Below are 16,150 nucleotides of genomic sequence, written 5' to 3' on the forward strand. Positions count from 1 at the left end.
AAAGCTGGAACTAGAAAGGACAAAGCTGGAACTAGAAAGGATAAAGCTGGAACTAGAAAGGATAAAGCTGGAACTAGAAAGGATAAAGCTGTAACTAGAAAGGATAAAGCTGGAACTAGAAAGGACAAAGCTGGAACTAGAAAGGACAAAGCTGGCTTACATTTGACATTCAGTTCCCTTCTCGGAGCTCACGAACTGCTGCTGCTAGAATCCATTTCTATTCCTGCCGAGTTCAGCCTTTGCGTGAGAACTGGAGATGAGACTGTCCATGCAGAGGTGGCAGTGACTCATTCTCCTCTGATGGAGGCAGAGACTGTGTGGCTTTTACACTGCTGACAGCTATGTGCAAGTGTGTGCTCTTATGTTCTGGGACAACTGCTTTTTCACAACTGTTGCAGAACTATGGTATAACTGTGTTCTCAAAGAAGCTTCTAGACTCTCTAGGTAAAATGAGTCCTAGGCATAAACCATGTGTCGAGTTGATACTTGTACATACAAGTGAGTGTAAATTTTCTAGTAGAGTGGAAATCTCATTTTCATACTCTCCCTCATAATCTTTTTCTTCAACTAAAAACTAAGAAATGATGTAAATTTTATTGCTTACATTGTATAGAATAAAAATTATTACTTTTTTAGAAAGTGAAAACAAACTGACAAAAAGGAAACCCTTACTTCCCTGGTAGGACTGAAAGCTGGCTAGGAGGACAGATTTACTTACCGACATGTCCATTCCATGAAGCCGTCGTGTTTCCTGGACCATTATAGTCTCCAGTATTTTATAATACAAAATTTCTGCCAGTTTTAGTCTGTTTACAGCAAAGTCTATAGAAAACAAAGGAGAGCATGTGCTATGAAACGGTGATGACATAAGCAAACTCAACAGTAAATGAGTACATTAACTACAAGAGAGGGGAACCTGACTGTGGGGACAGTCTCTCTCCACACTTAATGCTATCTGTAGGGACATTCTCCATTCTTAATGCTGTGCTGATTTTAATCTTCTCTTCTTACCTATGTGCGATCCTGGCTGTTTATCTGTGGACTGGGTATAGTGTTGGCAGAAAGTCTCTCCTATTCCTTTCACGATTTTTATAATGTTTCCCATAGGATTCCGCATACAAGATCTATAAAATACGAGAGAATCAGGAAAACCCAGATTATCAACATTCCTCAAGATTCTTCAAGTATCACTCAAGGGTTAGGATCCAGCACAGTGATAGCTTGCCTAGCATACCCAAGACCACGGAATACACATACAAACCTGTACGCGCGCACGTGCGCGCGCGCGCGCACACACACACAAACACACTCATGTGCCCACAGAGTCTAGTGAGCTCAGCACTGAGATACAAAACCATAAAGATCATGAGTTCAAGACCAGCCTGGGCTGCACAGCTGAAGAACAAACAAAAATCAAAACTAAAAACCAATAGTTTCTAGTGGCCAAAGTTCTATTTTCATTATTAGTTTATAAATGTAAATAAATGGGTATGTGGTCCCAATAATTTTCTATAATAAAATTAATTAAAAGAGCAAAACTGCACATATAAAAAACATTACATATAAATTTTTTTAAAAATTGACTACCTTAATATATATTATATAAATGCAAGCATACAGTATGCTTTTACAGCTGCCTTATTTTACTTTGTATACTCAAGGTGGACACACTGTGGCATATGACCTGCTTTCCTGAGGCTAAACAATACCTTATTTTATGTCTACAAAAACTGATTCTTTGATTCATTCACCTGTTGGCATTTTGCTTCCACATACTGATGACTGTGAACAATGGTGCAGGGAATACACTGTACAGATGTCCCTTTAAATACTATTTTCAGCATGGGAGAGGCAGAGGCGGCAGATCTCTGTGAGTTCCAGGCCAGCCAAGACTATAGAGTGAGGCCCTGTCTCAATAACAACAGCAAAACCACATAACAACAAAAGATGCTACTTTTAACTGTTTGAGTATATTTTCTAGAAGTGGTATTAACCAAGTGTACTGGCTGATTTTGTGTGTCAACTTGACACAACCTGGAGTTATCACACAGAAAGGAGCTTCAGGTGAGGAAATGCCTCCATGAGATCCAATTGTAATTTCTCAATTAGTGACCAGGGGTGGGAGGGCCCATTCTGGGTGGTACCAGCCCTGGGCTGGTGGTCCTGCGTTCTATAAGAAAGCAAGCTGAGCAAGCCAGGGAAAGCAAGCCAGTAAGTACCATCCCTCCATGGCCTTTGCATCAGCTCCTGCTTCCTGACCTGCTTGTGTTCCAGTCGTGACTTCCTTTGGTGATCAACAGCAGTGTGGAAGTGTAAGGTGAATAAACCCTTTCCTCCCCAACTTGCTTCCTGATCATGATGTTTTGTGCAGAAATAGAAACTCTAAGACACCAAGTCATATGATAACTTTTACTTTTTAAAACATTAGTGTTCGATGATCAACATGTGGACACAGAGGACACCTTGGAAGAACTGGTTCTCTTTCCACCATGGGATCAAATTCAGACTATCAGACTGTGTAACAGTCACTTTTTCCCAATAAACCCTCACACCCAGCTTTTACTGCTCTGAGAAAACATTTTACATTATGATTGCACCACTTTCCAATCCTCAACAAGAACGTCCAAGGATTCTAATTCCTTCCTGTTCAGAGAAACAAGCTTCCATCATTTGCTTCTTGGGTAGATATGGCAATGGTGATGGATAGGAGGTACCTGCCCACTGTGGGCTTGGTTTCCACTCCTCCAGATAGCGATGCTCAGAGCTCTTTCATATGTCTATTAGCCATTTGTTTGTTTCTCTGGAGAAAATATCCCAGTGCTTTAAACATTTTTAAAAATGTATAAATTCACGTGGGTGAAGAGGGGATGCAGGCGACAGCATGTGTGGAGGTCAGAGGGGTTTGTTTCATACACTGCAAGTATTAGGGACTGAACTTAGCAGGCATTTGCTGAGTTGCCTTACCAGCCAGCTTTAAGCATTTTTCTATTTTGCCAGGTATGGTAGCACACATTTAGTGCCTGCTTAGACATGAAATGCATGCAGTATGAAAGAGGCCAAGCAAGGCGCCAGTCTAATGTGGGTGCTCAGGGTGAAACCTTGGATCTCTGCAAAAGCAACACGCACGATTAACTGCTGGCCCGGGGCACTTATTATTTATTATTATTTATTTTGGTAGCGGTTAGAGGATATCTAGAATTCATCTCTCTTCTTCCACCATGTGGGAACTAAGCCCCATCTCAGGCAATGACTCTGTACTTGTTCTTCCTGTGAGACTCACTAAAGTCTTGCCAAAACTGTGCTCATGGATGACTATGAGATACAGCGATGCCTCAGGGTTAGTCAGAGCCTGGCGACTTGCAGCATAACTTTTAGCCTGTTTCTCTATTGGTGTCTGTGTCATTTGTGGACTTGTCTGTGGATGCCAGAGGTCACCCTTGGGCGCCAACCCTCAAAAACTGACCAGTTTGTTTTTCAGATAGGTTCTCTCATTAGCCTGGGTTCTCAGATGAGGCAAGGCAAGCTAGCCAATGAGCCTCAAGCATCCTCTTGCTTCTGCCACCTTGGTGCTGTGCTTTACAAAGAAACGGCAGCACACACTCAGGTTCCTTAGTGGATCTGGTGTATCTCACTCAGGGTCTCAGCACTTAACCAAACATCTTTTAAAAATGTTCTGGGGGGCTGGAGAGATGGCTCAGCGGGTAAGAGCACTGACTGCTGCTCTTCCAAATGTCCTGAGTTCAATTCCCAGCAACCACATGGTGGCTCACAACCATTCGTAATGAGATCTGATGGTGTCTGAATACAGATACAGTATACTTACATATAATAAATAAATAAATCTTAAAAAAAAAAAAACAACACAAAAACACAAAAACTGCTCTGGTCTCATGTAACCAGGAAGTGCTCCTTCCTGCTTAGTCATCAAGGGAAAGAGGAGTGAGCCACAGAGTCAGGTGTAGCCTAAGTTATTGGACAGGACTATTTCTCAGAGGACAACCACACTGGCCTGGACCTGGAAATGTCACCTTGCTCTCCTTGCTTGTTTTTGAGATGAGGTCTCATGTAACCAAGGCTGGTCTTAAACTCCTGATTATGCCTCAGCAGAAGGATGGAAGAGCCCAGTGTGGAACAGTGATGAGCAAGAGCACAGCTCTATCAAACACACCCTTCCAGCACTGCCTGTTAGGGATTGTTGGAGCAGACTACTCCTCCATTACCTTTCCTTACCATGAATTTAGAAGTTAGAACATGAAATCTCATTCTCTCTCTCTCTCCCTCCTCAAAGGAGCTGCTGCACATTATTTTCCTGATTCTCATTATTCTTTTTTTCTTTTTTTTGGTTTTTCGAGACAGGGTTTCTCTGTATAGCTCTGGCTGTCCTGGTACTCACTTGGTAGACCAGGCTGGCCTCGAACTCAGAAATCCGCCTGCCTCTGCCTCCCGAGTGCTGGGATTAAAGGCCTGCGCCACCAGGCCCGGCTCTCATTATTCTTTTATTTCATTAGGAGACAGAAAAGAAGGGTTTCTGCTGTCACATCATCCTAACATCTTTACCAGGAAACATGCCTCTTTAAAAATCGACTCCATGAAATCCCACATTATACTGTACCCAGTAAGTTACCAGTCTCTCCTTGAATAACCACTTAGGTTGAACTAATTTAAAGTGAACTTAGGGGCCAGCGAGAAGGCTTACTGGGTAAGGGCATTTGCCTCTAAGCCTAACAACCTACAGTTGATGTCCACGATCTGCATGGTGGAAGAAGAACAGTGACTTCATCACATGGTCTGCCCCTACAATCATGCCAGGGCACTCTAAAGTTTTCTCATAAGAAAGAAAGTCAACTAAAAAATAAAAACCACAAATAACTCAAGATCTTACAAGAGTGCAGTGTCTGCACTCAATACATTTTCAAACACACATGAAAGCCTATTATTCTGCGAAATAACTTAATTTTTCAGTAGATACTTCTGCCTAGATGTCAACACGTTTTATGATCAAATTGATGCAGTAAAACTTGCCCCATGTACTCCCAGTCTCAAAAATGCCGAATATATTAAAAATATAACTGAAGAAAAAATGTGATTTTAACAAAACATAAAAATGACATACTTACTCAAAAATATTCCGAAGCTGCTCACTTGGTGCACTTTTTAACCCAGCTACGATACTCTGTAATCGGCTTACACTCTGGGTCGCTGAAGCGACAGGCGTGGTGGCTGCCTCTTTTTCTTGTAAATACCGCCGTCCCGTAAGTGGGGTAGAAGGTGCAAAGGACCGTTTCTGTCAGAAAAGGAAACTCTGTTGATTTTTGTTATTTATTTGTTTTTTTTTGTTTTTTTTTTCATTTTTCATAACAGTGTTTCTCTGTGCAGCCCTGGCTGTCCTGGTCTGCTTTGTAGACCAGGCTGGCCTTGAACTCACAGACCCACCTGCTTCTGCCTCCTGAGGGTTTAAAGGCATGCTCCACCATGCCTAACAAAAATATGTAAGATTAACAAGTTATTTCCTCTGACCAAATGATTAATGCAGTGTTGCCCTATCTTCGGTATTCATTCACATTACACATTCACATTACTTATTACTTTTCTTCCTTTACAGACTACCAACCACGTCTAGTAATATTGTGCTAATGACAATTGTACAACTGAATCATACTTCTTATCTATAGTCTCATTTATCTCATACAACATATCCAAGAAATAATGTTTACGTATGACCTACTTTAATTTTATACATGAGGAAATGGGCACAGATAAGTATAAGATTTGCCTGTGCTAATGAATTCAGTAGAGAGCTGGGAAGGAGGCCCCACTCTCTGCTAGGTGACTTCCCACTAGCCTTTCTCCTCTAACGAATCTCACAGGTAAACATAGAATCCAGCCTTGGCCCTCAATACTCCAGTCTACAGTCCATAGCAAAAGTCAGTCGAAAACTGTCTGTGTCAAATGCAGGGACAAAAACGACAACTCTGAAGCAAAATAACACAGGCTACGCTGGAGCAAAGGGACCTGGAAGAAAGTATGTGATATGTCAAAAGACACATGGCATGACAAACCCGTAGTGCTTGGAAATGTACATAAAGCATGACCAACAGCAAGAGTAAGTGGTGTAGTCACAAATCACCTTTCAGGGCTTTCACGGGCAATATGAATTAGTAGAAGAAATGCAATATCTAACTTGAAAGATGCCTCTGCTGTTAGTAGAACGAGAGAGAAAAGACAAGCATTGCTCACAACTGAGGCCAGGCCAGGCTTTATTACTTTTTCAAAGTGTTGTTGAAGGTTGCATTCCACACTGGCCTGTGATGTCAGTTTCCCAAATGGGGTGTCAGCAGTGAACTTTCGAGGTGTTCCAATCTCCTCCTCTGCATATGCTCCCAAAAAGATCCTCTCATCGAAGTCCCCAACAGTTAGGACATACTCTTCATACTCCTTGTTCACGGCTTTGCTGCAAAGAGAACTGCTTTAAGGAGCCAGAAGAAACCTGAGCTGAACCTCACACTTATCTCAGCAAAAAGACAAGACACAGACAACAGCGTGGGGAAATGATGATTCCATATTCTCATTACTTTTATTTATCTAAGAATTTCAGAGGTTCCTACCCAAGTATGAACATTCATGACAGTCACAGCAGTAACTCACCATGAAGTGCAAGTCAAAGCAGGCTATACACTTAATTGTAAAACAGTGACACTAAGTAGAGGACAGAAAGTAACATCTGGGCACTGAGGACATAAGAGTGGCTTTGAAAGAAGGACATTGTCAGTTGCTAACATTAACTGATTAGAAGAATATAAAATCAAACATAGATGTATTAGGTGTATTTCTGAGTCCTCACAGGACTATAATTGTATTTAGCCAACAAGGTTTAATGACAATTCCATTCAATGGCCTTAGACCAAGATTTTGAATATGAAGGAGTTACCTTTATAATTAATGTTTCAGTCAACAAATTTCATCAAATCATTATTGCCAGACATGCCATACACTACTTGGATTGAATATTTACTTATTATTTATATGATCTCATGTAGCTCAGGCTGGTCTCAAACTCACTATGTAGCAAAGCTGGCCTTGAACCTCTAAATCTCCTGCCACCATGTCCCTGTGCTGACAGTACATACAGGTTTGCACCGCCACACCCATCTGTAAATACTTACCTATTATCAGTAAAACTGGAAAGATCCAAGAGACATTCACCTTTTAAAATCTGCCAACAAAAAATAATTTAGGGACTATTTACAAACACAAAAATGAATTTTAGAAATATTTTCACATATATATAAAACACGTATAAAAAGTTATTAAAATTTTCAGACCAAGAGCTCAAGGCCTGGCTCAGGAGTTAACAGCACTGGCTGCTCTTGCAAAGGACCTGGGTCCTGTTCCTAGCACCCACATTGTGGTTCACAACCATCTGTAACTCCAGTTCTAGAAGATCCAATGCCTCTTCTGACCTTGGAGTGACCTTGCACACATGTGGTACACATACATATACACTTAGGCACACACATACATAAAATTAATCAATTATATATATATATATATACACACACACACACATACATATATATGTAAATATGTGTGTGTGTGTATAGATTTTGTTTGGTTGGTTAGTTGGTTTTTTTGTTTTGTTTTGTTTTTCTAGGCAGGGTTTCTCTGTGTAGCCCTGGCTGTCCTGGAACTCACTCTGTAGACCAGGCTAGCCTTGAACTCAGAAATCTGCCTGCCTCTGCCTCCCAAGTGCTGGGATTAAAGGTGTGCACCACCACGCCCGGCGGCAATGCATTACAGAATTTTAAATATATTTTTGTTAATTCTTTAAGAACTGCATCAATGTTATTTTGACTTTATTTACTCCCTCCTAATTTCTCCCAAATCTACCCCACCTCCCTCCACCTGACTCCAATTGTGCTGCTCATATACTTGGGCATACCAGCAGGGTCATCCACCGGAGTGTGGTTAACCTACCATGAACCATGCCTTGAAAACCAGACTCTCCCTCCCCTGAAGCTGTCACCTAAGTCTAGTTCCTCAGTTAGGAGCGGGGCTCTTCCCACTCCCTACTAGAATGCTGACTGGATTGATCTTGTGCAGGCAACCACTGAGCTGTGAACTCCCTGTGTGGTTCTGTCATGTCTAAAAGATACCATTTGCTCTGATCTTCCCCAACCTCTAAATATTAGAATTCCTCCACCACTTCCGAACAATCCCTGAGCCTTGGGAGGGATGTGATACAGATGTTCCTTTTGTGGCTAAGCATCCCACAGACATTTATTCTCTGCACTGAGAACGCATTAACAATTTCACCAGTAATTCTGGTGAGAGAGATCCATTTTCCACACCCTTAACGACACTTGTCAATGAGAACATGTGTCAGGTAAGTACAAAGCTTAAAAGAAGTGCCAGGTGTGATGTACAGCTCATGCTTGCAATCCCAGAACTTGAGAGGTAGAAGCAAGAGGATCAGTAGTTTAAGGTTATCCTTGGCTCCAGTGAGTTTGAGGCTAGCCCTAAATCACATGAGACCTATCTTAAAAAAAAATAAAAAAAGAAAGAAAAAGAAAAACTAAACAACAACAACAAAAACCAAATAAACAAAAAAAAATTAAAAGGAAATTTAGGGGTTGAGTAGTTTAGCTCAGTGGTACAATACTAGCCTAGCATTTACACAGCCCTGGATTTGATCTTCAGTACCACAAATGGTGGATGGAAGCACCTTGACTCCTTACTAATGAGAAGAAACTATGGCTGTCAGTAGTTCCGTATCTTACTATACTTAGGTTGCTGTTATGCCCCAACATGAAAATGCAAGGGTCCAACTTACAAGAATGGAGACAGCACACCTCACACACTTCAGAATTGCCAGCCTAAAATTGATAGCCATCATTTCCTTGGTAATACTTTACCACAGAAAAATTCCAACTCTGAGTTGCTATAGCTTCTTGTCAACAAGATAAAAAGTATCACCCTACGAGCCAAACACTACCTTGGGCCCTAGCACTGAAGTACTATCCTGTCCAATCACGCCAACACACAACGCTTGCCTAGCCTTCAAGTATTTACAAAACCAGAAGGATGGTTTGGATGATGGTTTTTGTTTCTGGAATGAAATAAATTGTTATAATAAGTATGCCAAGATGATAGTTACTTATACACACAAAATGAGGTGTGGGGCCACTGGACTAGGGTATACTGTATCCACACAATATATTCTGTAAATATTTATGGTACTGGAAAGGTTAAACATGCCTACATGAAGCCATAATTTATGAATCCTCCATGACAGGGAAGACTAAATACAAAGTATGGAGGAAGACAAACCCAGTGAGGAAAGGCTCTGTGTCTAGTGAAAGTACTACCGGCTTGCAGAGTGGCTCAACAGATACAGGCACCAGCCACCCAAGTCTGGTAATCTGAGTTTGATGCCTGGGACCCACGCAAAGAACTGACTCCATAAAGTTGTCCTGTGACCTCCACACGTGCTGTGGCATGTGCACTCACATATACAAGAGACATCCATATACATAATAATAATCATTATAATAATAATAATTAATAATAATAATATGATGATGATAATGATAATACTTAAAAAAATGTTAAACCAGGCAGTGGTGGTGCACACCTTTAATCCCAACACTTGGGAAGCAGAGACAGGTGGCTCTCTATGAGTTTGGGGCCAGCCTGGTCTACAGAACTAGTTCTAGAATGGTCAGGGCTATGCAGAGAAACCCTGTCTCAAAAACCAAACAACAACAATCACAAGTAAGTAAATAAAAATCTCTTAATACTAATGGGGGACCAGAATGATGCGTTAAACCAAATCCTTCTACTGAAGAGAAATAACAAGGTCTAGCTGAATTATGTGACACAATGTTCAAGTTAATAACTCTTCCATGATAAGCTAATTCAGAAATATAAAAACAATTCATTAAAGAGAAAATTTAGAATGTGTGGAAGTAGCCTGCAAATAGTTTTCTGCTTTATTTACGTGGAATTAGAGCAACATTTTTATCTGAGTGTAGTAGTGTGAACCTTTAATACTTGGAAGGCAGAGGCAAGATCTCTGTGACTTCAAGGCCAGACTGGGCTATAAAGTAATTCCCAGGACAGCCAGAGCTACATTTAAATAGTAAGACCCAGCCTTACAAAACCAAAAGAAAAATAAAAGCAATTGTTGTTATAAAGTTACAATAGCTTTAGTAAATAGCTGCTATTGAAACTAACTAGGTCAGAAATCAATCAATTTACTCTGACCTCCTGCTTTACATGATCCTTTATCAAGAGAATGCTGCTTTCTGTCAGAACCCCCTAAAATCTCTGGCTCTGCATTTCCCTGACATGATATCTAAGTAAGTCAGCATTCTTCAAGCACTTGGTTTCTCCTGTGACCAGAGGACAGTGTTGCATCACAGCAGACACTGAAACTCAAGGGCATTGGATCCCGGGAACCTGAAGTCACAGGAAGTTGTGAGCTTCCATGTAAGTGCTGGGAAATGAACCCGGGTCTTCTGCGCGAGCAGTAAGTGCTCTTACTTTCAGAGCCACCTCTCTAGCCCCAGACCTGGGGCATCTGACCATGAGTCCTAGACTGTTGAGACGATTCTTTACTTTCAGGCTGCTCCTGACCCCTAAACATCTAATTATTAGTACCTTCTTATCAAAGAGCTTTGAAATATATGGCTTAAAGTAATGCTCCTTTATTCCTTTCGCTTCTACTAGAAGTCCATCATGCAAATCACAAAGTACAGCAATGATGCAGGGAGGCTCGTCTGTGGCTTTGAAGTCCGGAGCATGGAAATCAGATGGTAAGCCTAGTTTGACAAAGCATGAAGGGAACAGGAGGGACAGAACAGTCAATTTTTACACTTTTTCTAAAAGTTAATAATTACTTTACAAAAATAAACATCTTACCTTTAAATGATGGATTTAACAAGTCTCGTCTATTTGGGCACATTATAGCATTGGCAAAAATCAGGTCCAAGCAGCACAGAAGTAAATGATATGAGTTTACTAAATCATCACCAATCATACGAAAATTACCTTCATAAGGAAAAAAAAGTTAAAATCCAGAACCCTCTCATGTCAACCATCACCAAATCCCAGGGTAGAAAGCACGGAGAGTGTAACTTACCCTTGGTGTACACAAAGAGTGTCCAGCAGAAGTTAAAGAGGTCCTTAACACTGCAGGGGATCCTCCTGGAGGGAGAGATGCTTTGGTTTTGTTTACTGTTTGATTTGGTCTGGCTAACCTGCTAAGCATCGAGAGCAAACATAAATGAAAGGGTCAAATCGCATGTACAATTCCACTCGGGACACCAGACGGATGGCTCAGCAGACTCCACGCATGGAGTGTTGCAAGATGCATGCAACAATCAGGTTAGAGAAACGTAACTAAAGTATTACCCTTATTTTGAAATATAAGTAATTGTAAGAAATTTAAGTCTCTGCAGAAAGGTAAAATTAAAGTTTCCTAATAATTCTGCATCACAAATATAGGAGAATAAGGGCCTTACCTCTGCTTTCTGCTCCGTGGCAACTTTGGTAGCTCTTCATATGGATTTTGAAAGATATCTAAAAAAATGGGCTCAAATTTTTTAAAAATTACAGTAGATACTTCAAAATTTCTTTCTAGCCTTTCTATCCGCTCACGAAACTCTTGTGGTAGATTTGACATGTCCATCCACTTCTTCATTTTACTAAAAAACTGTATTAAGCTTTAAAAAAAGAAAGAAAAGGCAACTTAAAAATTAGTCCACATAATGAATTGAAAATGACACATTCTCTTCATGATTAAAAATCTTTGTTTTTGGGCTGGAGAGATGGCTCAGTGATCAAGAGCCTTAACTGCTCTTCTAGAGGTCCTGAGTTCAATTCTCAGCAACCACATGGTGGCTCATAACCATCTGTAATGGGATCTGATGCACTCTTCTGGTGTGTCTGAAGAGAGCAATGGTGTACTCATATGCATAAAATAAATAAATCTTAAAAAAAAATCTTTGTTTTCAAAACCTAAATTAAAACAACATAAGCCCTCCCTCCAGCTTAAACTTCTACTCCCAGTACTACAAACCACACTGGTTCCAGGAGCATCTTGGGGACTGAGAAAAGTGAAGTGACATTGGTTCTCTATGATACGGGCATTAAAAGGATGATTCTTTCATCCTCTACAGGAAGCCAATGTTCTAGATGTAGTTTATGAAGTCTATGCCAGTCAACAGTGTATAGGCTGACAAAGTTAGTGTGAAGAAAAAAGAAGTCTCCCAAATGCAAAGTAGTTCACAAAGCACCAGACTACTACAAAGCGGGGCCCGTTCCAGGGTTTGCATTCTTTGGTTTGTTTGAGACAGTTTCTCTGTGTAGTTGATTTTCATTCCTTAATTTTTATTTCTTGTCACTACTAAGCACTCCGTGGGTCTTAGCTCTACCCTTTACTTGTTCCTTGGCCAACTGCACAGGACTATTTACCCGGGCAGGAAATGAGGAACCGCACTAATCCAGATTTAGATACATGCTGGTGTGCACCTCTGGGGTGAGGGAGGGGGACTTACTGATAAATCTATTTGAGATCATGTCTCCTTCCTAACCCTGAGGATCCACAGTAGAAGAAAGCAGTTATTAAAGCCCCATTCTGGAATGGGGAGTGGTACATGTAGTTTCAGTTTACATTAATTAAAAAAAAAAAAAAAACAACAATTTTAAGTTTGTGAAAATTAGTTAAGTCAAGATGATTAAAAAATCTTCACGAGTTCCAGGACAGCCAGGGCTACATAGAGAATCCCTGTCTCAAAAATGTAAAACCAGGGGCTGGTGAGATGGCTCAGTGGGTAAGAGCACCCGACTGCTCTTCCAAAGGTCCAGAGTTCAAATCCCAGCAATCACATGGTGGCTCATAACCATCCGTAACAAGATCTGACACCCTCTTCTGGAGTGTCTGAAGACAGCTACAGTGTACTTACATATAATAAATTAATTAATTAATTAAAAAAAAAAAAGCAAAACCAAAAAAAAAAAAAAAGAATCTTTAGTAGATCTCAATTTGTCATGGATAAAAATGAAGATTTATGCTGTGGTAACATTAAGCAAAACGTAGCCACTGTTGCATAAATAATCTTTTTCTCTTCACTGGCCATTAATTTTTAAAATCTTTATTATAACTGATTGTTATAATAAAGGCTCATGCCTACAATCCCAATAATGTCATAAGAGACAGAAGCTATAGAAATATTCCTTATTAAAGGGGCATAAGTGAAAAAAGTTTGTGTTAAGTTCCCGATTAAGAAATACCACAGAGGGCTGGTGAGATGGCTCAGTAGATAAGAGCACCTGACTGCTCTTCTGAAGGTCCGGAGTTCAAATCCCAGCAACCACACGGTGGCTTACAACCATCTGTAACAAGATCTGACGCCCTCTTCTGGAGCATCTGAAGACAGCTACAGTGTACTTAAATATAATAAATAAGTAAATCTTAAAAAAAAAAGAAATACCACAGAAACAGGGCATGCTGACACACATTTATAACTGTATCATTTGGAAGAATGAAGCAGGAGCCACACTTTTGATAGCAGTCTGGATCTGGGCTATAAACTGAGATCCACTCTCAAAATAAGGTAATAATTAATTAATTAAAATATCACTGAAAGCAACTTCAAAATGAAAGGCTATAATGAATACAGCACATTTTGAAATGATTACATAACAAACACTGAGAGAGAGGGAGAGGAAGAGAGAGAGAGAGAGAGAGGGAGAGAGAGAGAGAGGGGGAGGGAGAGGAAGGGGGAGACTTACTGACTACGACGAAGCGATGGAGTAAGTAGGAAGGATGCAACGGGGGTGGCAGTGAGAACAACCACGGCTGTTCCCCAAAAGCTTTAAACTGTTTCCCTTAAAAAAATTAGGGAAGCCGGGCGTGGTGGCGCACGCCTTTAATCCCAGCACTCNGGAGGCAGAGGCAGGCGGATTTCTGAGTTCGAGGACAGCCTGGTCTACAAAGTGAGTTCCAGAACAGCCAGAGCTACACAGAGAAACCCTGTCTCGAAAAACAAACAAACAAACAAACAAACAAAAAAAACCCAAACCAACCAACCAAACAAACAAACAAAAATCAGGGAGTAAAGGTAGAGCTACAATCTGTTTAACAGAAGTCTGGTTGGTATTAGGATTTGACAGGAAAGGACATGCAGTAACACACTAGGGGCTGAGCAAAGCCAGATGACTTAGAATGAGAGAAACTGAAGCCTAAAATGAAAGTTCGGCCTCTGTGGGCATGGGGTGTGAGTGCACACATGTGTGTGCGTGCATACACTTCTTCATGTGGCTACAAGAGGAAGCCAGCGAATGACACTGAGTATCTCCCTCAATCACGTTTCCATTTGATTTTTCTAAATTATTTTAAAATTCATCTTTGTGTGTGTGTGTGTGTGTGCGCGTGTGTGTGCGTGTGTGTGTGCGTGTGTGTGTGTGTGTGTGTGTGTGTGTGTGTGTGCCATGTCTGAGCAGATGCCTATGACGGCAAGAAGGAGATACCCAAGCCCTTGGAAATGGAGTTACAAAGAGTTGTGAGCCCTGACATGGGTGTTGAGAACCAAATTCAGGTTCTGTGGAAAAGGAAGCCCTCTTAAGCACTGGGCCATGTCTACACACCCTCCGCTCTAAGTTTGATATCAAGGAGTCATTTTGACTGGACTGGCTAGCCAATAGGCCCCCAGGATTGGCCTGTCTCGGTCCCCCCAGCACTGAGGATCCAGATCACTAAAGCCTGGCACTGATGGGAATACTCTACCCATTGAGCCACCTCTCCAGCCCAAATCTAGTACTTCTAAAACATTTGGAAAACTCAAAATGTCTTACCTTAACTTAGCTGAGCGCAGTATTCGGGTGAGTGAGACACAGTTTCCTTCCATGACGCCCTTCCCCACAGTAGGAATGATGCTCTTGCGGCAAGCAACGTATAAAGAACATGCCAGCCAGTGTATAACTTCTCCCTGCAGGCCAACGCAAACACAATACATGTCAGGAAGAGGCCTTACAACTTCATTTGTCTGAGAAAATATGGCTAATACAATCCCAAACATCAGTACAGACCACCACATTCTTCTTGTTCTTAGAACCATAGCATGAAAAAAAAATTAAAATTTTCTACATTTCTAATCTAAAATTAGATCTCTTACTTAATTCCAAATTTAGTCTTACTGAAAGAATTCTACTAAAATCTCTTTGTATTATCTTTCTCAATTTTTGGCTTTGTTTTGTTTTCAAGACAAGGTTTCTTTGTGTAGGATTGGCTGTCTTGGAACTACTTCTGTAGTAGACCAGGCTGGCTTTGAACTCACAGAGATCTGCTTGCATCTGCCTCCTGAGTGCTGGGATTAAAGGCATGTGCCACATCTGGCATCTTTCTCAGTTTTAAAAGACCAGTCATAGTCTTGATGATATTTATTATTTTCTATGTTTTATGTTTCTTTTTAACCAATTTGGCAGAGAAAAGAAAAAGTAGAGTAGAAAGTCATCAAAGGTGTCACATGTCAAAAATATTAATATTTATATTAGTATATAATGTGTCATATTAACATAGTATGCTAATAATTTGATATATAATTATATATAATATTAATATCTACAATATGAAGGACAATATCAATTTTTTGTGAGGTATAGATTCGGGGCAGTATTTACCCATAGTAAATTATCTTTAGCTATTAAACATAGTTCTCCACCGTTTGTAGGTCTCAGTTTACATATCTAAAAACAATAATGATTGGTAATTCAACACTTAATATTCTATTCTTGGTTTCAAATGTCTTCAAACTGAAAACACCTCATGACTACATGTAATACAGTTGAATTTTGATGATGCAGGGACTGGAGAGATGGCTCAGCAGTTAAGAGCACTGACTGTTCTTCTGGGGGTCCTGAGTTCAAATCCCTGCAACCACATGGTGGCTCACAACCATCTGAAATGGGATTGGATGCCCTCTTCTGGTATGTCTGAAGATACCTACAGTGTACTTGTATAAATAAAATAAATAAATCTTTAAAAAAAATTAGAGTCGGGCTGTGGTGGCGCACACCTTTAATCCCAGCACTTGGGAGGCAGAGGCAGGTGGATTTCTGAGTTTGAGGCCAGCCTGGTCTACAAAGTGAG

At 40.6% G+C, this 16,150-nt stretch overlaps 1 protein-coding gene across 2 annotated transcripts in view; it reads right to left on the bottom strand.

Moving 5' to 3' along the window:
• Positions 1-16,150, bottom strand: part of Rbl1 (RB transcriptional corepressor like 1) — a 58,498-nt gene that overhangs the window by 38,239 nt on the left and 4,109 nt on the right. Inside the window, exons 2-11 of one of the 2 annotated variants that reach the window (XM_021193047.2) lie at positions 14,857-14,990; positions 11,523-11,723; positions 11,141-11,205; positions 10,921-11,049; positions 10,660-10,820; positions 7,164-7,213; positions 6,265-6,451; positions 5,118-5,284; positions 1,012-1,124; positions 719-822 (exon numbers count right to left, since the gene is read on the bottom strand). In XM_021193047.2, coding sequence (XP_021048706.1) covers positions 719-822; positions 1,012-1,124; positions 5,118-5,284; positions 6,265-6,451; positions 7,164-7,213; positions 10,660-10,820; positions 10,921-11,049; positions 11,141-11,205; positions 11,523-11,723; positions 14,857-14,990 — 1,311 coding nt within the window. Of the gene's footprint in view, positions 1-718; positions 823-1,011; positions 1,125-5,117; positions 5,285-6,237; positions 6,452-7,163; positions 7,214-10,659; positions 10,821-10,920; positions 11,050-11,140; positions 11,206-11,522; positions 11,724-14,856; positions 14,991-16,150 lie in introns of both variants that reach the window. The other variant, XM_029536688.1, reaches the window with a different exon arrangement.

The sequence above is a fragment of the Mus pahari genome, chromosome 3, assembly GCF_900095145.1.
Source record: "Mus pahari chromosome 3, PAHARI_EIJ_v1.1, whole genome shotgun sequence".
NCBI classification, from domain to species: domain Eukaryota; kingdom Metazoa; phylum Chordata; class Mammalia; order Rodentia; family Muridae; genus Mus; species Mus pahari.